Here is a 26,263-nt window from a genome sequence, read left to right as displayed (position 1 = left end):
ACTGATTCCTGTCACTTTAGGGTAGATAGCCTTCCCAAAGTGATAGCAGCACCATGCCCAGCCCACGATATGTCAGGGAGTCCGGATTGTGAGGCTAACGAGCTTGGGAAACTCCTACCCAGTTTTGGGGACTGAGATTGCAATTTGCTTATTAAAGGTGCTGAGAAGTCCCGTAGGAAAAAAATTGACGTTCTTTACTCCAGGTTTCTCAACTTTTGCCGTGTTGAGTTTGGGCCAATTCTTCATCTTTGGAGCATTGCATAGGATGTTCACTAACATCCCTGGCCTCTACCCACCAAATCCACAGTCCCAAACTGTCACAGCCAAATGTGGCTTAGATAGGGCCAGATGTCCCTGGGGGGAGTGACTGCTCCTGGCTTTAATCCTGCTTTCAAATCTTATTGGATCTCATCTCCTCCCTCCCTACTATTTCTTTTTCTTTTTTTTTAAATCACTTGCAGCTCAGTGTTTCTCTAGCACAGAGATGCTTACAACACGCTTTGGGTTACAACGCCATAATCAAAAGCAACTGACACTTCCTTTTAAACCCCTCAGGCTACACAATAGTCCCCCCTTATCTGGGGGGATGTGTTCCAAGACCCCCAGTGCATGCTGCCAACCATAAACAGTACTGGGCCCTGGATATACTATGGTTTTTCCTCTATCTACGTTAACTAGAATGAAGTTTCATTTATCAATTGAATGATAAATCAGGCTCAGTAAGAGATTAACGACAATAATAAAATAGAACAATTACAACAATATAATAAGTTATGTGAATATGGCCTCTCTTTCAAAATATCGCATCGTACGGTACGTAAGGCGTGGATCTGCTCAACAAAGGGATGGTTCACGTCCACGACAGGAGGGAGTGGGTCAGCACAGGAGTTCATCACACAACTCAGAACGATGCACACTTCAAAACTGTGAATTGTTAATTTCTGGGCGTTTCCATTTAACATTTTAGGACTGCGACTGAGCGAGGGCAACAAAACCCACGGAAAACAAAAGCAGCACGAAGGGGAATACTGCATTAGGTGTCCTGAGCAGGCAGTGCTTTGTGTTATAAGACGTGCAGGTGTGAATACGACTCCACAGAACCATCTTACGGCTGGTGTTATCCTTCAGGGGGCCTGGCACAGGGCTATTCCCCTGAGAGCTCAGGTGACTGACTGAACAAATTAGGTCCCAGAATCCCGGGAAAGAGGGAAAAGTCACAAATAAGAGAGAGTAGGTGTTAAGAAGAAAACTGCTGACTTTAGAGTGACCTAAGGCTAAAACTACCTTCATTACAACTGGCGCCAGAAGAGAGAGGAGGCAGTGGGGTGCCGGTCTGGGAGACTCGGGGCCGGAGAAGGGGGCTGTGACTGCAGGAGGCTCCTTTCTCCGGACCGCCCCCTGGGTCCTGCTCAGAGCGCACGCCCACGCTGAAAGGCCAGGAGGGGACCCAAGGTCATACGGCTGACCCGAACTGCCTCCTCACTCTCCACCGCACACGGGGCGGTGGCTAAGAGTGCAGGTGGTTCCAGGCCCCACAGGCTTGGTTATACGTTATGACGCCTCGGATGAGTGGCGTGGCTCCTTCCAAGCTTTATCTTCCTTGTCTGTCAAGTAGAGATGAGAGGAGTTCCTGCTGTCTGGGGCGGTCATGGGGACAGATGGGCTCTCTCCTGTCCAGCACGTAGCATTGGGCCTGCACCCAGAATAACCGGGAGGACAGTAGCAGTGCACAAGCGGGTGCTCCTGAAGGCTCGCCTGGTGGGAAACGAGTGCAGAAGCCTGAGGTGTTTTTCCGTCGGGGCCAGATCTCAGAGCTACCAGTAAGTGCATTGATTTCTAGGTCTCCAAACCCGGCTGTAACACAGACACACAATGGCTTCTCCCTGGACTGTCACTTGAAATTCACCTTTCTTGGTACAAGTGTCTTTCCTTTGGTGCTGAACAATGCCACCACCACGCTGGCTTTGATGATCCAAGCAGATGAGAGGGAGAGTACAGGGAACTAGGCAGGGGGATGGGAAGGCCTGTTCCTGATGAAACAGGAACCAGGCGCATGGTCTTAAATTGCTGACTCCTGCTGACATTTTTTCTATGGAGAAGAAGGCACGCTCTTCCATTTGGAGACGTGATGGGCAATTTCTCCATAAAGGAGACACAATGGCAATTTTCCTACAAAGTAAGGCAGATGGCAATTTTTCTTCAGAGATATGCAGGCGGCAGCTTTGCCCCTGGAGAGAAAAGGCTCGACAATTGAGATGCAGCCAGCAATTTCTACTATACAGAAGACACATCCAACAGTTTTGTCCAATGAGAGAATCGGCCAACGGTGTTTCCAATGGAGAGTAAGAACTCCCACGGATGGATGATTCTGGCCTCTATCCAGCTGAGGACAGTGAGAAGGAAGTTTAAGATTTAATTAGTGGTTGCTGCACTACCATGGGCCTGATGGCATTGTCTCTAGACAGGGGCTAGAGGCTGGGAACTTAGATCACATTAAGACCCAGAGGATTCTGAATTGGGAAGCAATGACACCTAGTTGCTGAACCTTTGCAATGTGCTTCTCACATAGCCCCTCATCAGGTCTGCAAATAACTGTCAACAGTGAACACTGGCAGCACAGTGCGTGGCATGGCATGGTGGGGAATAAGCAGTTAAGCTCAAAGAGATTACAATGGTTCCTGACTTTTGTGTAACTGTTTGCAAAATACATATATTATACTTCATAAATCATTCATAGTAAAAAAAATAGTAAGTCAAAAGCTTTTTTTCCCCTCAAGATAGAATAAAAGGACCAAAAATTCCTGGGTAGGGAAATGATGAGACAGACTGGGCTGGGCAACCAGGTAAGAACATGCTGAACCTCGAATGATCAATAAGCTCTGGATGGAGCAGAGGTCAGCAGACTCCTCCTGTAAAGAGCCAGATACTAAATTTTTTTAGCTTTTGAGGTCCATTTGGTCCTTGTTGCAACCATTCAACTCCGCTTTGAGTGTGAAAGCGGCATGGACAACAGGTCAGCAGATGAGCATGCATTTCTATAAGGCTCTGTTTTAGTTGCCTCCCGTATGCACCTGGCTGGGGGAACGAACCTGCAAGCTTTTGTTCCTGGGACAACACTCCAACTGATTGACCTGCACCAGCCAGGACTTAAAAATTTTTTTTTGTTCAATCATTTGAAAATGTAACAACCTCATTCTGAAGAGTCATAGCAATCTTGAGAAAGAACAAAGTGGGAGGACTTGCTGTACCTGATATCAAACTATACTACAAGCCCACTGTAATCAAAACAGCGTGGTATGAAAAGACAGATCAATGGGACAGAGTAAAGAGCCTGGGAATAAACCCACACCTATACAGCCAATTAATCTATGACAAAGGAGGTAAGAATCTACAATGGGGTAAAGACGGTCTCGTCAATAAATGGTGTTGAGAAAACTGGACATGTACGTGCAAAGGAATGAAACTAGACCAGTCTACTACACTATATGCAAGCATAAACTCAAAATGGATTGAAGACATACATGTGAGATTCAAAACCATAAAACTCCTGGAAGAAAACACAGGCAGTAAGCTCTTCAACATTGCTCCTGGTAATATTTTTGTGGATATGTCTCCTTGGGCAAGGGAGGCAAAGATAAAATGAACAAATGAGAGTACATCAAAGTAAAATACTTTTGCACAACACAGGAAACCACCAACGAAATGAAAAAACAACCCACTGAATGGGAGAAGATATTTGCCAATGATATACCTGATAAGGGGCTAATATCCAAAAAATATGAGGAACTCATACAACACAACACCCAAACCCCCTGAACAATCCAATTAAAAAATGGGTGAAGGACCTGAGCAGACCGTTCTCCAAGGAAGACATGCAGACGGCCAACAGGCGTATGAAAAGATGCTCAGCATCACTAATCATCTCACAGCTACCAGAATGGCTATCACCAGTAAGTCCACAAAAACAAGTGTCAGCTAGAATGTGGAGAAAAGGAAACCCTAGTGCACTGCTGGTGGGAATGCAGGCTGGTGCAGCCACTGTGAAAAAACAACATGGAGGTTTCTCAAAAAATTAAAAATAGAACTATCACATGACCCAGCAATTCCACTTCTGAATACTCACTGGAAGGAGACAAAAACACTAATTCAAAGCAACATATGCTCCCCTATATCCACTGCAGCATTACTGACAACAGCTCAGATATGGAAGCAACCTAAGTGTTCACTGACAGAAGAGTGAATCAAGAAGATGTGGTATATATTCACAATGGATTATTACTAGGCCATAAAAACATTAAATCTTGCCACTTGTGACAGCATGGATAGACCTGGAGGGTATTATGCTAAGTGAAGTAGGTCAGACAGAGAAAGACACATACCGTATGATTTCACTTACATGTGAAATCTAAAAACAAAATAAATGAACAAAATAGAAACAAATTCATAGATTCACAGAACAAACTGATGGTTGCCAGATGAGAGGAGATTGAGGAGATGAATAAAAAAGGAGACGGGATCAAGAAAAATACAAACTGCCCATTACAAAAACTGCCACAGGAACGGGAAGTGCATCACAGGGAGGACAGTCAATGACACTGTAATAACTATGCATGGTACCACACGGGTACTAGACTTATGGGGTGACCACTCCATAAGCTACATAAATGTCTAATCACTATGTTGTACACCTGAAATTAATATAAGACTGTATGTCAATTGTACTTGAAAAACAAAAATATAAAAATGAAAGTGCATAGTTTCTTAAAATACCTAAGTACAAAAAAAGTGGGGGGGGGGACAATCTCATTCTTTGCTAGAGTTCTGCAAAAACAGGTGGTGGTCCAGATTTGGCCTGCAGACCATAGCTTGCTGGCCCCTAATGATGATGTTTGGGGGTAGAAGGTGTGCCGTGTATGCTAGACAGGGGAACCAGCGAGAGTAAATGCCTGGTGATATAATTTTCGGGGGCCATGGACCCTGCAGCTGGGCACAGAGAGATCCCTGGTCAGTGAACGGCAGGTCGCTTTCTCCAGGCGCGTCTCAGACTGGCACACGCGGCGTGAGTGGATCCTGGAGTTCGGACTCCACAGCTCACAAGCCGGATGTCTCTGTCAATTTTCTGCACTCCTCTAAGATTCAGCTTCCTCCTCTTTCAAGGGCAGATCTCAGGATGTCAGCAGGTATTAGGGCCACACACTGTTCTGTCGTGTGCTGAATACCTGGTAGGTGCTGGAGTTACCAGAGGGACAAGGTCCCTGTGCTCTTTGGTGCTTCCTTCAACAAAGAGTCAGCCCACTTACTTATCATGGCTGGAGGCTATGTTTTTTTCTTAAAGGAAGAAAATTTGCTCATTTCCTCTGTGGCAGTCAGAATCAAGCGCCCACCCCCAATGCTGTCGACGCCCTAATCCCCAGTACCTGTGAATACGTCACATGGTTCCGCAGCAAGGGGGAAATGGGGTTGTAACTACCTGAGCTTCAAATGGGTAGGTTATGCTGGATTATCTGGATGTGCCCAATGGAATGACAGAGGTTCTAACAGGCAGAAGAAGGCAGGAGGGTCAGTGTCAGCGCGATACATTGTGAGAAAGATCTGATGGCCATCACTGGTTTTGGAGGCAGAGGGAAGGGGCCAGGAACCAAGGCCCAAGGCTGACTCTAGAATCTGGACAAGGCCAGGGGACATTCTCCCACAGAGCCTTCAGGAGGGGACACAGCCTGTGATGTTAGCCTGGGGAGACCCGCTCTGGACTTCCAACCTCCGGAACTGTAAGATGATTCTGTGCCTTTTTAAGGCACCAAGTCTGTAGCATTTGTTACAGCAGCCATAGGAAATCACAGCTCTCTTCTCCCATCTTGCCAACAAAGGGAGGGGACAGAGTGTCTGGGATATAGCTCTTATTTCTCTGGGCCCCAGAGACAGCTCTGTCTCCCAGCAGGTCCCTCCTGTGGAGCCCACCCCCTTCAACACCTGCTAGTCCACAGCTGGCCGGGAAGGCAGGCCAGACTGGGCTGCTTCTGGGCTTGGGCTGTGGCAGGTGCACTGCTTCCAAGGGACTCCCAGCAGACCCCCAGGGCTCAGCCACCCTCTCCACCCAGCACTCCTGCTGCCACAGTCTAGAGAAACCAGAACTCGGCAGCTGTGAAGACAGAGCCAGCTGAGCAGCTCAGAGACCATCAGGACTTAGCAGAACCCGAGACTGTGTGTCATTCTGCTGTGTGCTGAGCAACTCCTCCCACAGTGGCAGCACTGCCCTGCTCGGACACCTACAGGTACTCTCTCCATCACCAAAAACCAAAAGTCCCCTGCACCACCATGACCTGTGACCTGGCACTCAGGGCCCTTTGATCAGTACCCCAGTGTTACCGCCCACTTCTCTCTGGCTCTCCCACTCCAGGTGGCCTGACTGCCTACTCGTCACTTGTACCAGAGTCAGAGAATGCCTGCCTCTGGGTCCCAGGCAGGCGGTGGACTACATGAAGGTGCGTGGGTGCACAACAGGGAGTGGTGGGCACTGTGGCAAACCAGGGTGTCCACACCCTATGAACGGGGCAGTTTTCACTCAGCAACAGCTGATTGCTGCATAGCCAGGTGGTCTTATTTGTAAAGTCTGAATTTTTCTGATAAGCCCTGATGTTTCAATGTCAGCAACTAATTAATTTTTTTTTTAGTGTGTGGTCAAATACAAATGATCTGTAGGCCAAGCAGACTGTAGTCTGTGATCTCTGTTTTCCTGGTGGCTGATGTCTGCGGAGCACTTAGCACGTGCTAGGACTCGGTCCACACCCGTTCCCCTCCTGTCTCAGTCAGCCTGGGCTGTCGTTACAGAGAATGGTAGGTGGGGTGTCTTATAAACAACAGAAATTCCTCAGAGTTCCAGAGGCTGGAAGTCTAGAGCAGGGGCCAGCATGGACGGGCTCTGGTGAGAGCCCTCTTCTGGGCTGCAGGTGGCCATTTTCTCGTTGGACCCACAAGACGGAGGACGAGGGAGCTCGCAGGGGTCTGTTTTGTAAGGGCACTAGTCCCGCTCACGAGCGTTCTCGCCTCTTGACCAAATCACCACAGAGGCCCCACTTCCTAATATCATCACACTGCAAGTTAGGATTTCAACATATACATTTTGGGGAACACACACATTCAGTCCAGAATACCCCCTATTTCTGCTTTTCTGCTTCCCTGTTTCTCTGACTCCTATTCAAACCTCAGAGCCCACTGTCTCTTCCAGGGAGACTTCTTGGACCACCTCATCCCACTGCACCCTTTTTCCCTCTTACTGGTTAATTTAGCCTCCCTCTATACTTCTCCCTGTTACAAAAAATACACTTATCATTCAGCATTGACCAGGAACTAATCAGTCCCGGTGCAGGGAACGGGCCGAGTAGAAAGCCGGCACTGGTGGTAACACTGGCTCGTGCTTGCTGCCCGGGACTGTACAGGGTGAGAATGACCTCCACTCCACAGCTGAAGGAATGGAGGCTGGGGGACACTGGGACCCAAAGGACCCCCTGCTCCCCGGGGAGGACAGCATCCTCCAGGCTCCTTAGCTTTGGAGTTAGACCTTTCTCCTGAAGAAGCTTCAGCTGGAATCTGTAACTTAAAGAAAAGGGACGTGAGAACCTGTGCTTAGCTGAGGGCATACCTGTCAATCATACCTGAACTTGGGTTAACATCCACAGACAAGTTCATTAATTGGGGGCCTGTCTGTCCTTCCTTGGTGAGGATTCACCAGTTATTTGCCAAATGGGGCCAGTGTCTTTTTGGAGAACTGGAAAGATGCGGAGTGAGGGAGGCCTCTGAGCACGTCCTTTACGGCAGGCGGGGGCAAAGAGGGGGGCGGCTCCAGTGCAGATGAGATGATGAGCTGGCAGTGGGGTCTCGACAGGAGCCTAGTGGAGAAAGCTGGCAGCAGCGAGCCCCAGGTTTACCAGCATCATATTTGGTCTTCACTCCCTTCTATCCGTGCCTCTGTAAGGTGGGTGAGTGTAAGGTATGGAGCTTTATGCTCCTTCTGTGGAAATGCCGCATTCCTACAGCCCAGGGGTGTCAAACTCATTTTCACCAGGGGCTACAGCAGCCTTGCAGTTGCCTTCAAAGGGCCGAATGTAGTTTCAGGACTGTATGAATGTAACTACTCCTTAACTAGGGGCAAGGAGCTCGATATTGCCGCCGGGTAGAAACAAGGTGCCGGGCCAGATAAAACTAGGCGGAGGGCTGGACTCAGCCTGCGGGCCTTGTGTTTGCCACCCATGCTATAGCCAGTAGGCTCCCGGAATGCAAGGGCAGTGTCCCCAGGCCCCTGAGCCCACTCCATACACCACTTCTTGTTTCTTTCTCTCTCTTCCTGATTCCTCTCTTTCTCGTCCATTCTCTCCTTTCCCCTCTGTGTGTCTGTTTGTTCCCAACAAGCAGCTTTCTGCATCTTCCCCCAGAGGCGCTCAAACTCCCCAGGGAGCCTCTTCCCAGGTGACGGGCTGCGAGTGTGAGGCTGTCATTAGGGGTGTCTGCGGGAAGCTGTTGTCATGGCACTGCAGAGGCCGGCGCTGCTCTCCCGTGACGTCCCGGTTTTCCAGGCTGTCTAGCAATCTCTGCAGTGAGAGGCACACACACACACACGGAAAGCGAGAGGAGCAGCTCCCTGCTGGCAGTCATCTTGCAGAGCCAGGTGAGGGGTTTCTGGCTGAGCCAGGGGGTCCATCTTGATATGGACCACACACTGCTTGGAGAGGGACCCTCATATGGACTGGTCACCGCCTGCCATCTCATGGCTCTGGGGCTTTGCCTCTGTGTTCGCAGCACTGGCTCCTAACCCACTGACAGTCAGACCTGGCCCCGACTGCTCCTGGAAGCTGCACACACGGAGTGGTAACAGCTACCGTGCTGGAGGAGATGGAGTAAGAGCCTCCCGCCTGCCAGGTGCTGGGCTGGATAGACGCCACATCCTGCCAGCCCACTGACGATGTTCCATTAAGTTCTCACAGGTGCTTATTTTACGGATGAAGGAATGAGGCCCTGAGCGTCATCTGCCCTCCTCCCAGGCCAGGGAGGGGCAGAGCTAGGACGCAGGCCCAGCTCCGGCTCTGTGGCACTCTACTGCCCCCCTCCTCTGTCATTTCTTCTCCGGGCCCATGACGAGAAAGGGGACCCTTTCCAGCTGGTGCTGACGGATACAGGGAGCTTTACACTGTTGGGGACCGCTCTGCCTGGTTTCAGAAACTGTAACCCCTAGTGGCTAAGGCTGAGTAAAAAGACTTTGGGACCATAAGCCACTAAGGAGACAAAGCTTATCCTCCTTGTACGGGCGTTGTCTCTGCTGCCTTTTGGCCCTGGGCAGATGACTGGTTAGCCAATGATGGGTAAGATTCCTCAAGGGAGGGATGACCAAGACCGGCGTGGTCACGAAGGGTCCCTCAGGGAAGGACTTGGGGGTCTATAGAAAAGGGGCATGATAGACCCTCACCCCTCAGCTTTGACTTAGGGTGAGTCCTCATTCTGTCTGCAAGAAGCCTCTTAATCTCTTGGCTGCCTTACTTTCCCTGCCTGACTTAAACCTGAAACAATGCTGGAGGTGGAAGCGTAGCTGTGCTAGAAAGGGTGGGTTCCTGGGGGGTGGGGGTGAGGTAAGGATTAAGAAAGAATGCATAAAATCCAGTGAAACCGGCTTTGCTAAGAATACCCTCAATTTAAATGATAAGGGTCCAAGCACAGAATGAGTTTGTTTCCCCGAAGTTTTGTGGCCCTTTAGCTATCTGACCCTGACTCAAAATAAGCCCTCAGAGTTCTTTAAATGTTATCTATTATTTGATCATTACTGCCTGACAATGATTGATGACCTTTACCTAATATACCCTGAACTCCTATGCAAATTAAACCCAATAAAAGCCCATTGAGGAACAGGCTCCTGGTCCTTCTCCTTTGAGAGATCGGCCACCTTTCCTCCCCAAGCAGATCTTGTCTTGGTAGACTTATTCTCATCCACGGTGGAGGGGGGCTCTGTGGGCAAAGGTCGCCCACATAACACCTCTGAGGGTGTGGTCTCAGCAACATCACTGTACCAATCCCAGGATTAAACCATCGATTTGGGCTTCACACCTGTGCTCTCCCCAGTCTCAGAGAGGTAACTGGGGTGGAGGTGTATCTTTATGGACCTGACACGACGCACCAGGAGCAATATGGAAAAGAGCCACCAAACTGACGCCCTCCCACGGCTTCAGAGGTACCACAACCCTCCTGGTGCCCCTGGGACCTTGTAGCCTTCTGCTCAGATGCAGAAAGAGGATGTATTTTGTGATCATGAGAAAATAAAGTCTTCATCCTTCAGTACGTACTTCTGCTTAATAGCCTGGTTGTGGGGAAGGAGGGACAGTCTGTACCATTCCCATTCTGAACGGGGCTGGAGAGCAGGACACCTCTCCATGCCCACTGTTGTGCATGCAGTACACGCGAGGCGCACCCTCCGTAGGTGCTTGGGGACATGAGGACCACGGTGTGTTGATTTCCTCGGAGCCAGACTCCACCAATGAAATGCTTTGTTCTCCTCTCTCCCCAGTCCCTGGCCCACCTCGATGCCTCCCCCGCAGACCTAGTAGGGTAAAGATGGGAACGGTTTCTAGGCATCATCTGTCAGCAGCTTCAGCCACGGGTCTGAGTCCAGGCTCGACCCATCGTTCTGTCTCTGGCTTTGTGCAAATTACTTGCTTTTTTGAGTCTCCATTTTCTGATCTATAAGCCGGAGTTAATGGATTATTGGGATAAGAACATTTATCAATGCTGAGTGCTTACTCTGGGCCAGGCATTATCTCGTTGAAACCTCACCACATGCAGTAATGCAGCTTCATTATTGCCCCCGTTTTATGGGGGGGGGGGTACACAGGCTTAGAGAAGTTAAGCTCAAGCTCCCCATGCCAGGTTTGTCTGACCCCCAGACTGACACTCTTGACCTCTCTCCATCCTCATTAAAGCCAAGTGTCCAGCCACAAGAGTCCCACAAATACCTGTAACTGGCCTTTATGATTTACCTTCTTGGACCTCAAAGGAGCTGGGACCTTCTTATCTCAAAGCCACTAGGTGGCTTTCAAAACGTGCTGGCAGTTGTTCAGTGAGATTCAACATTACCTAAAAAGTCCTTCCCTTTCTTCCCAGACTCTGCTTGATGGCTCCCCCTCCAGCGTCACCTCTCTCGTCCCCACCAGCCCCTTAGATCCTTTTTGGACGGTTGATTTACAAACAACCACTTCCTTCTATGACCTTCTAGAGCAGAGTTCTCAAGTCCTGGTCAGGATACAAATGTCACAGTGCAGCGTGCCATACAGTATGACATCCGTTAAGTTATTACATATAACCTGGTATTAAACAATATATTATTTTGTACTAGAGTCTGTTATATAGACCATAAACGTTTCAGGGAAATTTCTAGGAGAAATGTTTAAAATCGAGCAAATTCTGAGTTTTGGCTTATTTGATTTTTCTGGAATTTGGAAAAGCTAATACCCAATGCCTTTATTCATTTACACATTTGGTTGAAGAATCATGGCACTAGTGTACTGTGACACTCAGTCACATTTTATCTGATGTTAGATCTTTGATAAACATGTTTCATATCATTCATTCATTCATCATTTATCCCTCTCAACTGCCCTCCATGCATTCAGCATGATTTAGCATCCCAGGGACTCTTCTACTATTTAACAACCTCCCTAGGGTTTAGCAAACATATGTTTTAATTAATACAAATGTTTACCTTTGTAGGCCTACAATGACACGAATACAAAAGATTCTCAGTAAACAGGGACCGGAGAATATTGTGCATCAGAACCCCCGGGCTGGGAACAACTCGGACACACCGAGGACGACATTTGCCATCATAGTTCATTTCAACGGGCTGACATGCCATTCTGCAGAAACCGTATTTAGTTAGCATTTTCTCTTTGACGGTGGGAATCTAAACTTCACAGGTGACTTAAAATAAGCTTTTTATTAGAAACACTCCATCATTTCACATCCTCTCGCCCCGCCACAGGAAGTACACGGAGGCGGAAACCGCACCTTGTAAGTCTGCCTTCCCACTGTGTTTGGCACAACACCTTGTGCACATTTGCTGACCGACTGCTTGCTTTCTTTGATCTCACCATTTTCCTAAGCTTGATGATCCTATTTCCTCGTAGGGAAACTCTTCAGTGGCAATTCCACTCCATTACAGGGATTTTCAATTGATACCGACATTTCAGGATGAACCAGTCAGCCCTGGGATGAGGGCTGCCTGTCCTTGAGATAAATCCTATTTAAATCCTTCTGTTCAGGTTAAAGATATAAGAGAAGATAAGAGCAAGTATCATCATAAGCCTCGAGGGGGTTCTCACTCTCCTGCCCTCTGCTGCCTCTGGGCTGTGCTGATGACCAGCGGGAGGCCAGTGGGTACTTTGAGTAACTCACCAGACAAAGGGATCTCCACCAATAGGGCCGGCAGCTGCTGAGTGGTCAGCAGCTCTCTCAGCTCAGTTATTGGTGCCCCCTACTGAGCTGTCAAAATGGACTTATGTGAACTACACAGGGGGCTCGAATTAGCCGATCCACTTAAACGTGGGCTAATCACACACGTGAGAGTCCCCCTTCCCTCCTCTGTCCTCCAGTGCGGGACCGAAGGCGGCTGTGTGAACACATGCAGTGAGAAACAAACCGCGATCTTCGTCAGTGTGTTAGATGCATCTTTTCTGGGCCTCGGTTTCCTCATGCTGCAAAGAGGAAGAAATGCTCTGAGCTCAGAGGTTCTGTAAAGATCAACTAAGATAGCGGACAAGAAGGGGCTCTGTGAATGGCATCATGCTAAACAGCAAAACGTATTCATTTAATCATTTCATGCTATAAAAAAAAAAGTCCTCGAGTCCACAGAATTTGTGAGTGTCCTTTCCAAAGCATTCCTCCCCTGATCTTCGCCAGCTTATTCAATGCTCTTCCACTTAGGCACGTGCTCAGGTCAAAAAGCCAGGAGTCTTCCTGGATTTGTTCCTTTACCTCACCTTCCACATCTAGTGTCTAAACAAGTCCTGTTACCTTCACACCCAAAGCATTGCCCGAACTGGCCCACTCTTGGCCTAAGCCAGTACCGTCTCTGGCCGGGACTGTCTGGATGGCGTCCTAACTCTTCCCCCAGCATTTGCTCTTCTTCCTGATGTTTCATCCTTTACATACCGAGTGACAGGTTTACAAGTATAATCACATGATTCCTTTACATAAAACCTTCCTAGATGTTCCCTTCTCAAGTACAATAAAAGCCAACTTCTTTACCTTTGCCTACAGGGCTACCATGTTGCCTAACTCTCAAGTCCTTTGCACAGTAGACAATGGCAATGGGGCCCTGGGGTCACACAAGGTGACTGTCCTGAGTGTGGAGTGCTCCCCTTTCCCCTCAGCGGCTCCTTCTCCCAACACTACAGACAGCCAAATGGTCTTCCTTCTGCCCCGCCCCCCCCACCTGCCAAGCACAGTTCAGACTCAGAGTCTCTGCATTGGCTGCTGCTGCTTCTCCAGAAACCCCTTTTCACCCAGGCTCACATTATCTTATTTGCCTGTGAGTTTGTTGTCTGTCTCCATGTCCCTGGATAGGGCACGGCACGAGGGCAGGACGTACCACCTTCCTCGTGTCTGCAACAGTGTCTGTTACATGGCCACAACAAGCAACATCTGTTAAATCAATGTGCAGAAGGTCGATTACCACCATCTTGTAGACTCCTCTTCCCCTTGCTCTATGCACAAATGCCAGTGCCTTCCCGGAACATGAGCGTAAGGATAGGGTCAACCAGTCTGCAGTGAGAGCCTCTTCGTTGTGTAAAGAGACCTGCCAGGCGCAGGTTTGGCAGACTACACGCCCACCACTGCTCTACATGCATTTATTTGGCAGCCTCACTTTGCTAAGTGCAGAAAGGAGATGTGAAGAGCTTTAGCCATAATGGAAGGACCATCTGGAAGGAGAGACAGAAATGGGGACAGATCGTTTCAACCTATAACAGCAGATGCTCGGGTGGACGGCACTTCGTCCTACTCGGTGGCACATGAAGGACTGGCATGGCAGGCAGAATAATGACTCCTCATGTCCGAGTCCGAGTCTCCAGAACCCATGAGTATGTGACCATTCACAGCAAAGGAGAATTGAGATTGCAGATGGAGTTAAGGTTGCTAATAGCTGACTTTCAAAAAAAGGTCAGTCTGAGTCACCTGGGTGGGTGCAGTGCGATCACAGAGGTCCCCAGAGGGGAAGAGGGAGGTAGAGGAGCAGAGCCGGAGAGATGCCGCGTGAGGAGGGCTTGTCCCACTGTTGCCGGCTTTCAGACGGAGAAAGGGGACCTAAGCCAAGAAGTGTGGGCTGAAAAGGCAAAGGAACAGCTTCTCCCCAGAGCCTCCAGAGGAACACAGCTCTGCCAATACCTTGATTTTAGCCAGTGGGACCCATGCCAGACTTCTGACTGACAGAGCTACGAGATGATACATTTATGTTTTTTAGTCACTCAGTTTGCAGTCACTTGTTACAGCAGCCATAGGTAACTAACACAAAGGGGAAGAGGTGAACTTGCTGATGTCACCTCTGGTGGGAAGGGACAGGCAATTGTAAGACCCATCCTGCCCTGGACAGAGCCTTCTTCAGGCTCTGGCGGGCTCATGTCCCTCCCGGGGAACTTTCTCCCAGGTGTTCCCTCGACTGGGGCTGTCCTGTACCTCCTCAAATTCAGGATGCTTGCCCAGTGCCCGTGGCTGCTTTGCCACTGATGGCTCGTCATGGACGATAATGACAGGCAAAGCGGCCTTGAAATGTCCCAAGGCCAGAGCAGCCAAGGACACCTTTAATGTCATGGCCACCCTCTCCCATCCCGTGTCCCTGGGGACTGCTGCTGTGTGCCCAAGCTGCTTTCAGCCTCCACGGTCTTCTCACCCAAGACCCCGGGTCGGGGGAGGGCGGGACCCGGGCAGATGTCAGCTACTAATGAATGATACTCATCTCCAAAATTAATATGCTTTCCAGTTCCTAGAAAAACCCACTCAACTGGAGGCTCCAGGATGACTAATTGACAGAACTGGTTAAATTAATCACAGATGGAAATGGGGATGGGGGACTTTCTGTTTTCACTCCATGGCTTGGGCCTGCTCTGTGTTCACTGCTGCCCTGCGAGCTTGAATGAGGTAGAGACACAGGATTAGGGAGGGGGACGGGCTCAGTGAATTCTGTGACTCACAACAAGTCTCTGTTCTGGCTTTTCTCCAGGAGGATTAGGGCTGGGGGTGGGTGTTTGGGTGTGTTTATAAGTCTGTCATCAGCCAAAAGCATTTTCATTAAGAGCCTTGTCTTTTTAACCTAACCAAGCTCCCCTGCAATAAACACTATTAATTATGCCCCTGATCAAGACCGAACACCTTTTAGAAGCTGTGCCAAACCTTGGAGGTTTTAAGATTCACTGCAGCCACCACCTCAGCTGATGCCTTTGGACACATTCCATCAGAGTCGTAGGTGAAAGAGCCGTAGCTTTGTGAAGGGATCTAGTGGCCTGTGGAGCCAGGACACGGCAGTTCAGTTTGTAGGTGAGGGTGGAGAGTAAGACAGTGGATTTCATGTCTGTCCGAGGACAGGGTGAGCTCTGCATTTGAAACTGTTGGGCCAGCGGATCTAGCAAATGGCAATGACGTCAAATGGAGCCCCATGAAATCATCCTTCTTGATGTTAGCAAAAGGTCGTGCTCTTTCTCCTGATGCCGAAGACCCAGCAGAGTGAGAAGAAGCAATTCTCTTGGAAGCAGCGAGACCTGGGTTCCCATCTTGGCTCCTGCACTAGGACGTGAGGCAGTTTCTTCCCCTCTCTGCGCCTCACCTGTGTGTGCAGTTGCTAAGACCAGTCTTCCCGGGTGGTTGTGAGACATAAAGAAGACACAGAAGGGCTCAAGAATGACATCTGTTTGCCAGCACTACACGTGCCTTTGGAGGAAAACAAGAGTTTCTGATTTGAATCAAGTGTGGGCTCTCAGGCCATTCTGCCAATGACCACATTACTTATGAAAATATCTGAGAATTTAGGGCCTCAAGCGCTTACACCTTTCTCCTCACCAACACTCTTGCAATTATAGGAGTAAAACTGTAGCCTGGGAAGGCATCTGGAAAACAGGAAAACTGTCCACGTTCCGCCGCCCTAACATTATGCCATCCACATAGTCGCTGCCCGTCTCCGCCGGCACCCTCGTTGCCATGCTGCGACATCCACCGTGGGTTTGTGACTCTGCATCCTGCTTTCACACCAGTCACAAGCACTTCCCCACCTTCTCTGCCTTTAACTGTGTCCACAGGCCGTTGGCGAGTTTCATCTCCAGTGCCCCTCACATCACCCCTTCCCCTGCCCCCATTCCCAGGGGCATTTCACCTGCTGCTTTTATGCTGTTAGCACAAACTCTGCTTCTTCCAGATGCTCTCCTTTCAAGAGTGGCTTTCCCAGAGGAAGCCGGCTCCTCAGTGCCTCAGGGGCTCTAAAGTCCGTTCACCTCCCCTTTGTTGAGAAAAAAGTGTTTCCACACCACAGGGAGGTGTCGGGCATCATCGCTATAAAACACACAGACAACCACAGGAGGGCGGGGGATGGAGGGACTCAATGTACAGGCTCCCTTCAACCCGTTCTCTGGTTCCCCACCACATTCTTCTCCTTTTAAAAAAAATCATCCCCCACGGATATGTTTATTGATTAAAGAAAGAGAGGAAGAGGAGAGTGGGAAAGGAGTGGGGGGAAGGAGAGAAAGGGGAGTAGAGAGAGAGAGAGAGAGAGACATTGATGTGAGAGACATCCATCAGTTGCCTCCTGTACGCACCCTGATTGGCGATTCAACCCAAAACCTTGGTCTGTGTCCTGACCAGAAATGGAACCCACAAGCTTTTGGTGTGCAGACCATGCTCCAATCAACTGAGCCACTGGGCCAGGGCCCCACCCCCTCCCATGAGAGGATGAGAGCCATAAGCACTGTGGGTGAGGGGCTGGGCCTGGAGCCCCACCACCCGGAGGAAAGGATCAGCAGGCACCTTGCTGGGGCACCTGTGGGAGTGAGCCTATACGGTTCACACCCAGAGGAACCGTCAGCTCCAGGACCCGTGCTCTGGATTGTTTTCATGTTTGCCATTAGGGGCTGAGCTGTGTCCCCTCCAGATCTGCATGCTGAGGCCCTAACCCCCGATACCTATGTTTGAAGACAGGGTCTGTGAAGATGTAATCAAGTGAAAGCGGGCGGGCCCTGATGCAGTATGACTGGTGCTGTGGGAAGGGGAGTTTTAGATATGGGTGTGTGCAGAGGGAACATGAGGAGAAGAGAGAGGAAAGACAGGCTTCAGCCGGCCAAGGGCAGGGGCAGAGAACAGATCCTGTCCTCACAGCCCTCGGAGAAACCAACCCTGCCGACTGCTGAATCTCAGACTTCCAGCCTCCAAAATAGCGGGAGTGTGAAGTTTCATTGTTTAAGTCATCCAGTATGTGGTGCTTGGCTGCAGCGAGTCTAGTCAATGAACACAGTCTTTTATGCCTTTTCCCTTCTGCCTGCCTTTCTACCACGATGTTCAGTGGATCACCACTGCATGCTGGGCACTATGCTAAGTACTGGTCATTTGGCGGTGGATAAGAAAAGTAAGCTCCCTGCCCTCATGGAGGGAGAAAAGCCTCTGTAGATGAGTGCTAGGAAAAAAATTAAAAATAAAATCTGCTGGTAAGATGGGAATAGGGTGCAGATGGGATGAACAGAGAAGTCCTCTCTGAGGAGGTGACATTTTCCCAGAGATCTAAAGAGTGAGAACTGTCCAGATGAGTGGGAGAGCACTCCAGGCAGAGGAAGAGCCTGTGCAAAGGCCCTGGGGCGGGAGAGGGCAGGGTGTGTTGGAGGAGCAGGGAGCAGACCTGCACGGCCAGACTGTGCGGAGCTGAGGTGAGAGAAGGGTGGGGAGCAGACTCGAGCAGGGCACTGGAAGGTGTTCAGATTTAATCCTGCTCTCATTCCCTCGGTTGCCAGTCACGACACCTGGTCAGTGTCTTCCCTCCAATCCCAATACTCTTGCACCGAAAGGGAAAAGCACGATGCAGACCAGCCAGTTGCTGCCGCCATCAGCACCCTATTGTTTTAGCCGTAAGAATCTCAGATGGCAAACCCACCCCTGTCAGCACCGCCAGAAGCCACAGGGAAAAAATAGAGACATGAGGGACGGAATCATCTCTTTCACCCCCTGCTGCGTATGCAGAGTGAGGGACATATGGAAATTAATATATGCAGCTCCGATAACACGGATCTCCTCGGCATTTTGATTAAACGCCACCAGTTATTAAATACCCTCCTTCTCAGAGCTCATCTCTGAGAGCCAGTGTTGCTTTTTATCTTAAACTCTGATGAACTGTCTCAATTGCGGTTGCACACCTTGGCTGAACTGTGGTCGGCTCCAGGCCGGCGTTGGAGGAGGATGCAGAAAATCAATATGAGATGTCAGGCGAGAGGTGAGATTGAACTTGTTCTCCCGGCTGGCAGGAGCCCGGGGCTGCCACTTCGTGAGTCGAACAAAGGGAGATGTGCACCGGAGAAGGTCGGTGCTCTGGACAAGTCAGGAAAATGAATTTCATTCGCTCCTTAATTAGATCAGGAGGCTGTCGGCTGGCAATTCAGAGCACTGCCAGTGTTGGGGTGGGGTGTGGGGAGGCAGGGCTGGGGTGGAGGCCTGCAGGCTGCTAGTGAGTCCCTGGGTCTCACTAGGGACAGTCCCCAGGGCATAGGGTTGTGCAGGACCCAGGCTGGAAGCAGGGGAGGCCTCTGGGGGTCCCTGGGCATGCAGCTGGGCAGCTCTCTGGCTTCTGCGGGCACCGCGGCACTTCGCTGTTCTCGGCCCCAGTCAGTGGTCACCTCCTTGCGTTATGAAGTCCTTGTTTTGTCCTCATAGCACCACATACCTCTCTTTCTTAACAGTCATTATATCTGCAGTTAACACATTTCTCCTCCTTAGACACGGTGGTGGCAAATTTTGTGCATCAATCTGATTGGGCTGTGGTGGCTCAGGTATTTGGTCAAATGTCATTCTGGGTGCTGTGACACCTTCAAGCTGGGACATCCATGTTTTTTTTCCTGCATCTGCCCTTGAACTAAAACACTGGCTCTTCCTGGGGAATGAGCTTGCTGGACTTCGGACTAGAACTACATCATTGGCTTTCCTGGGTCTTAGGCTCTCAAGCTGAGACTGGGACTAGACCGCTGGCGCTCCTGGGGCTCCTGTAGTCCCACTGCAGGTGTGGGGACTTGTCAGCTTCCACAATCACATGAACCAGAGACTTGTCATCCATCTTGCTTATATGCATATCACGTGTATACACACATGTATGTATGTGTATGTGATATATATGAGTATCTCCTATTGGTTCTGTTTCTCTGGAGAACCCTCGCTAATACAGACAGTGAGCTCTAAGTGGGAGGAAGCCGGGTCTGGTTCTGCTCACCCTGACATCCCAGAGTCTGGTGCAGTGCCTGACATGTAGTATGTACTCAACAAACACGAACTAAGGGAACAAACAACTGAGCTTTGTGTATCTGGAAAAGAGCTGGAGTTTCAAGCACCTTACAGCTGCAGGCCCAGCACAGAGGGAATTCAGGAGAGATCACTGTGATAATAACTACTGCTGTCCCTTCTGGCCCCAGGCTAGGCGGTCCCCCTATGATGACATTTACTTCTCAAGAAGAGCCAGCTCCAGGAGGCTGTCGTTACTACTTCCACTATCCAATGAGGAACTTGGGGTTCACAGGGATGAAATAACCTGCCCGAAGCCACACAGCCACTGAGTGTCACAGTCGAGTGCTGATTCCAAAGCTTCTGCTCTAAAGCATTCTAGTTCTGGAAGTTTCTAAGGCCTTGTCCTTTTTCCTTCTTGAGTTGAGGGTTCGTCAAACCTCCCATTCAGCCTATTCCTCAACACCCAGCACTCGTGTGGGGCTTTCTGACCCCAAAGCCCAGGCTGGTGTCTGCCACTCTGGCTATGAGCCAGGGCTTCTCCTGACACCTTTGCCATCCGCGTGGGGCTGGTGGCCCTTTGTGCCCATCTCTACCTCTGCTGACCAGAGAGGCCCTGCCCTTCCTCCTCAATCAGCTCACACACAGCATGTTCCAAACAGAACCCTGACCCTTCCCCTTCCTCCAGGGCTTCTGACTAGTCCCCACTCCACCTGTCCTTATGTAAACCCCCAGGCATAAAGTATTTATTGAATAAATATTTACTGAGCACCTGCTTAGTATCAGGCCCCGGTAATACGATGTGAGCAAAACAGAGCCAGTTCGTCAGAAGGTTTGTAGTCTGGAGGGACGGACACTGGACATGAACCAATATCCATCGATGGTGAACGCCGATCTCTAAAATCCCACCACCTGTGGTTATCTTAAAAGAAAACACTCTTATTTTCTCCTCTCTTTTCCTTTTAATGTCCATGGCTACCATCCTTACCTAGGTTACAATTTTCCATTTATTACCTTCCAGTTCTCCTATGCTTCTTCCCATCACCCCTGTGTTAATCTTCCACAAAACAGGAATTCTATAACTCTGTTTTCCAGCCAAATGATCTCCAATGGCTCTCCACATGCTAGCACCTGGGGCACATGCAGGTATCCTTGAAGGTCATGGAGATGGAGGTCAGGGGTGCACGATGTGGTATTGGAGGCCATAGGACAAGTGCTGCATCTTTTGGGAACATCAGTTTTGTTTGCAGTTTGGGGTGGGTAGAAATATAATTACTAAATTAAACAGAAAGTAGGTATTTTATGGGAATAAAATACATATAGAATTCAGGTGAAATTTGAAGTTGCAAAAAGACTTCAAGGAAAATCTGTAGTGGGCAGCATCTCCCAGTGTCTCTGGCTTCTACCTCTGGCCTCAGGCACATGCTGTTCTGTCTTTGCTGACAGGCCAGGCCACCCAGAGCACCTGGGACAGGTTGGACTGCCGCTGGGTGTCCTGCCTCCTTGGCAGCAGGCTCATGCCTGGCCTTGGCAGTGCTGTAGTTGGCGGAAAAAATTTAAGAAGGACTGGCTACCTACCACAGGAGCCAGACTCTGGGCATAGAGTAGGCACTGAGTGAATGCATGCATGAATGAATGAACACTTGAAGGCATCAACTTTTGACTTTGACCTTCAAGGACCAAGTGATACGAACCACCACTCCTATTTACCCTCATTTCCTCAGTAGTCTCCTTTCACCGAAACCTCAGAATTCTTACTAAGACTCCTTAAAGGTTCCATGTCACTTCTTCAGTCCATTCTGTGTGTGCTGTGGGAGATACTCTTCTCTCTCTCTCTCTGTCTCTGTGTTTCCCATCAAATCAAATATTACTGGTGCTTCAACTGCCCAGCCTCTGCCCGTCCTGTGAGGTCTAGCCCGAGTCCCACCCTGCTCTGAACATCCCAAGCCCCAGTTGTCTCCAGCACTCCCTCGGGTAGTGACACACCCACTGCCAGATGCACTGTCCCCGAAATGTTTCCTGGGTACCTCTGAGTTCATCAGCCGAATTTTAAATTCTGGCATATAGGAGATGCTCTATCTTTCCACTGACCCATCAGAGTTCTCAATAGTAACAGATATACCACAGATACAAGAAGATCATGTAGAAGGACTGACAATGAATTTTAATCCAGAGCTGTTTAATCAACCAGGAATAATACCGCCCCCCCCCCTCTGGGGATAATGACATTTTTGGTTGTCACAACTTGCCTTAGTTACTGGCATCCTGTGGGTAGAGGCCTGGGATACTGCTAAACATCTTACAAGAAGACCCTCCCCTTGCAAAGGATTGTGTGCCCCAAATTTAGCGGTGCCAGTGTGAAGAAATCCTGTGTGCAATAGAGTATTTCCTAACTTGTTCTCCATCTCTTTATTTTGCAAGTCAGAACCCAGTCTCCACCCTTTCATCTTCAGTCAAAGAAACTTCTCTAACAATGAATTCTGATCATTTTATTTCCCTGTTACTTTAATGGCTGGTCACTGATTTTGAGGGAAAAAATTCAAGTTCTTTATCATGGCCATCATGACCAGGCCCCTGCATTCCTTCTGAGTTTGGATTCTCTTTCTTCTCTAAGTCACTCCCCATATACCAGCCTTATCAGTCCCCCTGCACGTCCCAAACATTATGATCTCTCATGCCTCAGTACCTTCACGCATGCTGACCCTGCTACCTCATACACTTTCCCCCTTGTTGGCTTGTAAGTAAATACTGCCAGAGATCAAAACCAGCACGCACATCAGCGGATATTTATTGCACATCTACCATGGGCCAGGCACTGTCTTAGGTTCAGGGGACATGGCTGTGAACAAAAAGAGAGTACAGCCATGCCCTTGAGAGCTGATGGTCTAGATCACAGGTGGCAAACACAGGCCTGCGGGCCGGATCCAGCCCTCCACCTTGTTTAATGTGGCCTGGCACCTTGATTCTACCCAGCGGCAGCACCGAAGTCCCTCCCCCTAGTTAAGGAGTAGTTACATTTACATAGTCCTAAAATTACATTCGGCCCTTTGAAGGCAACCTCGAGGCTGACGTGGCCCCCGGTGAAAGTGCTTTTGACACCCCTGGTCTAGATTCACACTCTCCACCAGAACTTCCTGCGATGGTGAGAATGTCTTACACCTGCCCTGTTCAGTATGGTAGCGACTAGCCACATACGGCTATTGAACACTTGAAGTACAGACAATCTGAATTGAAAGCATGTTTTAAAGACTTAATATAGAAAAAATTAAAGCATCTCATTAACATTCTTAATTGTTATCTCATCAAAGCTCCATGACAAACCCATGAGGTGCATATGATTATTCTACCCATTTTACATTAGAGAAAACTGAGACTCAGCAAGGGTAAGGGAAGTTGGACAGTCACATAGCAAATCAGGGGTAGAACCCGGCTCTGACCCGGGTCTGTGGGAATCTAGAATCCACACAGCCTTACGCCTCAAACTTAGAATCCACACAACCTATACATCACTACACTCTACATGCCAGCTGCCCCGCTCAATACTTCTCATAGCCGATGAGCAATGAAAAGCCATCAAAATGACCCAGCTCTGCATCCCTCTTCCAGCCATACACTCACACAGAGAGTCCTTCTATCATTCCTGATGCATGGGAATTGAAACTGAAAACTGGGTGTGTGGGAGATAAAGGTCTTCCTTTGTGGCTCTCCTAGGCACCTGCAGTGGCCAAGCAGCACCTTGCAGAAGGTGTGGCTGGACAAATAGAGCTGTAGTCACTCCTGAACACCTTAGAAGCTGCATATGATGTAGGCCAACACTGGACATGGATGACCACTGCCTCCCAAGCACCTTTACTCTGGGGCGTTTTCTAGGGAGCCTTCCGGCCGGCTCCAGCCAAGCCTGTTGACTGCAGTGCTCACGGTGGGTGCCAGCTAACAGTTGCTTCACCTGCTGACATCGGTCTCAGCTTCCAGCCTCCGAGCACTCAGGCCCCACTGGTCTGGAGCTGCTGTGCTCTGCCCACACCCTGCAGACTCCAGTGTGACCAGAGGGCCTGTGACTCTGGCTGCCCTTTACCCCTGTCCCTTCTCTGAAATTCTTCCCTGGCGCCCACTGGAACCACTGGGACTTCTAGAGTGCTGGCTCGCAAAGCTGCAAGTTCTGCAAGAAAACATGAACCCGTCCCCCTGGCTACTCTTCTTTTGAAAACATATTGAGGTATGATTGACATATAACATTACATTAGAGTCAGGTATGCAACATGATTTGATATATACAATGTGAAATAATCACGATAAGCCTAGTTAACATCCATCATCACACAGAGTACACATTTTTTCTTATGATGAAAACTTTTAACTAAGATCTACCCTCTTAACAACTTTCAGATATATAACACAGTGTAATTACCTTGGTCACCATCCCCAGATGCCATCCTCGGTTCCTTGTGTATTCTCAGCCGCCCGCACAGGCCAGCACGTCCTGTTGCCGGTCCTGCCGAGGTCTGCCCAGAAACCACACGCTCCTCTCCGCTGGTGCGCCCCGCCCCCAGCCGAGTCACATCCATCTCCCGCCTGGGTACTGCGCCAGCCCCCCCACTGTTCTCCCGCTTCCCCCTCAGGTTCCTCCTCTCCACAGCAGCAAGACGGAGCTTAAAACATAATTCAGATCATGTCACAATGTTATGTGACAGGGCTCATGTCTTATTCATCTCTGCCTTCCACGGCCCGCAGCGAATGTTTGTGGCCTTAAACGTGAAGTTTCATCTTTACTGAAACACCCAACCTGGAGCGGACTCCTGAGCCAGGTGGACACTTGTGGTTTCTTTGTTCCCAGTGTGTCTAATGTAGGGACCATCAAACACTCCAGGCGGGCACGGCCCCCTCCTCCTGCACGTCAGGGGCCAGGGGCCCACTCACCCACCCCCGTCAGCTCTGGGCTGCTCGCTACTCACACTTGGTGTGCCTGTCACACAGGGCGGATGCCCTCATGTCGCACAGCCGGATGGTCCCTTTGCTGCTGCTGTACACGAAGGTGTTGCAGTGATGCGGGTGGAACTCGGCCGCCGTGATCACCTCTGTGAGCTCCTCCATATTGGCCGGCTTGATGTCGACGATATCTGGCACGGACAAGTCAAGGAGCGGACCGGGGGGTGGGGCAGAAACTCGGGGTTGGGGGGTAACAGGTGGGCACTGCCGTATTTTAGTGTGACATGTTAGCAACGATCATGCATGGTGGAGCCTCCTAAAACTGTGGACAAACAGCCAGGCCTTATTGGTCCCAGGCAGATGCCACCCAGGGCTACCCAGCGGTCGGAGAAAGTACGAGAAGTTGGGTCTCCCCAGTCCCTTTCCAGTGGTTCTCACCCTCCACAGGGTGAGAGGTCCCACCGAAGTGACCTGCTCATGCAACTGTGCTGAAACGTGCCAAGTGGCACAGACTGTCATTTCTCATTTTACAGCAGTGGTTACACAACTTGTCCCATTCCAACTAAATAATTCAGTGTATTTGAATCTTTACCCAGACTCCTGGGCTGATAAATAATATGTACAATAGACTGTAAATCCTTCCCCATGAAATCTCTGAGATCTTCCTTAATACGTTGAGGCTGATTATGATGATGATAGCCACTGCCATTTACTGAGCGCTGACTCCAGGTCAACAGCTGTGCAAAGCACATCACACACTTCATCTCCTTTAATCCTTCCGACAGCTCTGGAGTCACCACTTTTCTCATCCCCATTTTCCAGGGCGTGGGAATGGAGGCTCAGAGTCCATAAAGTACCGTAATTTTTGGACCATAAGATGCACATAAGTTTTAGAAGAGGAAAGTAGGAAAAAAATTTTTGAAGCAAAAAATGTGGTAAAATACTTAATAACATAAATAACACAATATTTCACCAATGTAAATGTAAAGCTACATTCAGATTACAAGATGTGCCTCCATTTTCCTCCCAGATTCGGGGTGGGGGAGGTACGTCTTATAGTCTGAAAAATACAGTGACTTGTCCTAAGTCACAGGGCTAAAGAGTGGCAGCCCTAGGGTTTTACCCCAGTGCGGAATTCGTGATCTTTCACAAGTATGCAAAACTCCTCATACTGAAGACACGCGGGGGCTCAAGTGTCCCCAGGCTGTGACTGGCTCTAGGGCTGTGTGGGAGCTGAAGCAGCGGAGAGAAGCTGTGCAGGGGTGCGCCGGGAGAGTTTTGGCTTGCTATGAAATGTACCCTTAGTGTGTCATGTTTTTTATTTTTTCTGTTTTTTCCCTTCTGATCAAGATTTATTATACTACATCCTTGTGTTTTTAAAGACTACATCCTTGTACACTGCAATGAAACATTGGGCCTTTGCTTATGAAGGTGACTTAGAAACACACACCTTCAGTGGGGTGTTTGGTACATCCACAGAGGTGTGGGTTTGGGCTGACCCCTTCACACCCCCACCATGAGCTCACGAGGGCCTGGGTGCAGGTTGGGAGGCATCTGGCTGGGGCTGAGGTGCTGTCTGAGGACCCAGGAACTTCCTGCAAAGGAACAGGCCTTGTGATGTGGATGCTGTTGCGTGGGAAAGCTGACCAAAACCATTCCCACTTTCCCCAGCCTTTGCAACATAGAGCCACCTTTGTGAGTTTTTGCTCTGCCTGTATATCACCGGGTAGTACTTTTTGCGTCACACTTTTTTTTTGTGCAGATCAACTGAAATCAACTCACTTTTCTTTACTTAGCCTTGTGTAAGCACTAATCCAATATTCATAAAATCATGGATATAATGAGCTACTTA

The 26,263-nt window shown here is 49.5% G+C and overlaps 1 protein-coding gene across 5 annotated transcripts in view; it reads right to left on the bottom strand.

Moving 5' to 3' along the window:
- The window catches only part of PPP2R2B (protein phosphatase 2 regulatory subunit Bbeta), a 407,391-nt gene that overhangs the window by 16,759 nt on the left and 364,369 nt on the right, over positions 1-26,263 (bottom strand). For all 5 annotated transcript variants that reach the window (XM_045830216.1, XM_045830217.1, XM_045830215.1 and 2 more), the window contains one exon: positions 24,438-24,602. In XM_045830216.1, coding sequence (XP_045686172.1) covers positions 24,438-24,602 — 165 coding nt within the window. The remainder of the gene's footprint in view (positions 1-24,437; positions 24,603-26,263) is intronic.

Source organism: Phyllostomus hastatus, unplaced genomic scaffold (assembly GCF_019186645.2).
Source record: "Phyllostomus hastatus isolate PE091 unplaced genomic scaffold, TTU_PhHast_1.1 phas_contig_150, whole genome shotgun sequence".
Classification (NCBI taxonomy): domain Eukaryota; kingdom Metazoa; phylum Chordata; class Mammalia; order Chiroptera; family Phyllostomidae; genus Phyllostomus; species Phyllostomus hastatus.
The sequence above is the reverse complement of the archived record's forward strand: the minus strand, read 5'-3'. Positions and strand labels throughout refer to the sequence as shown.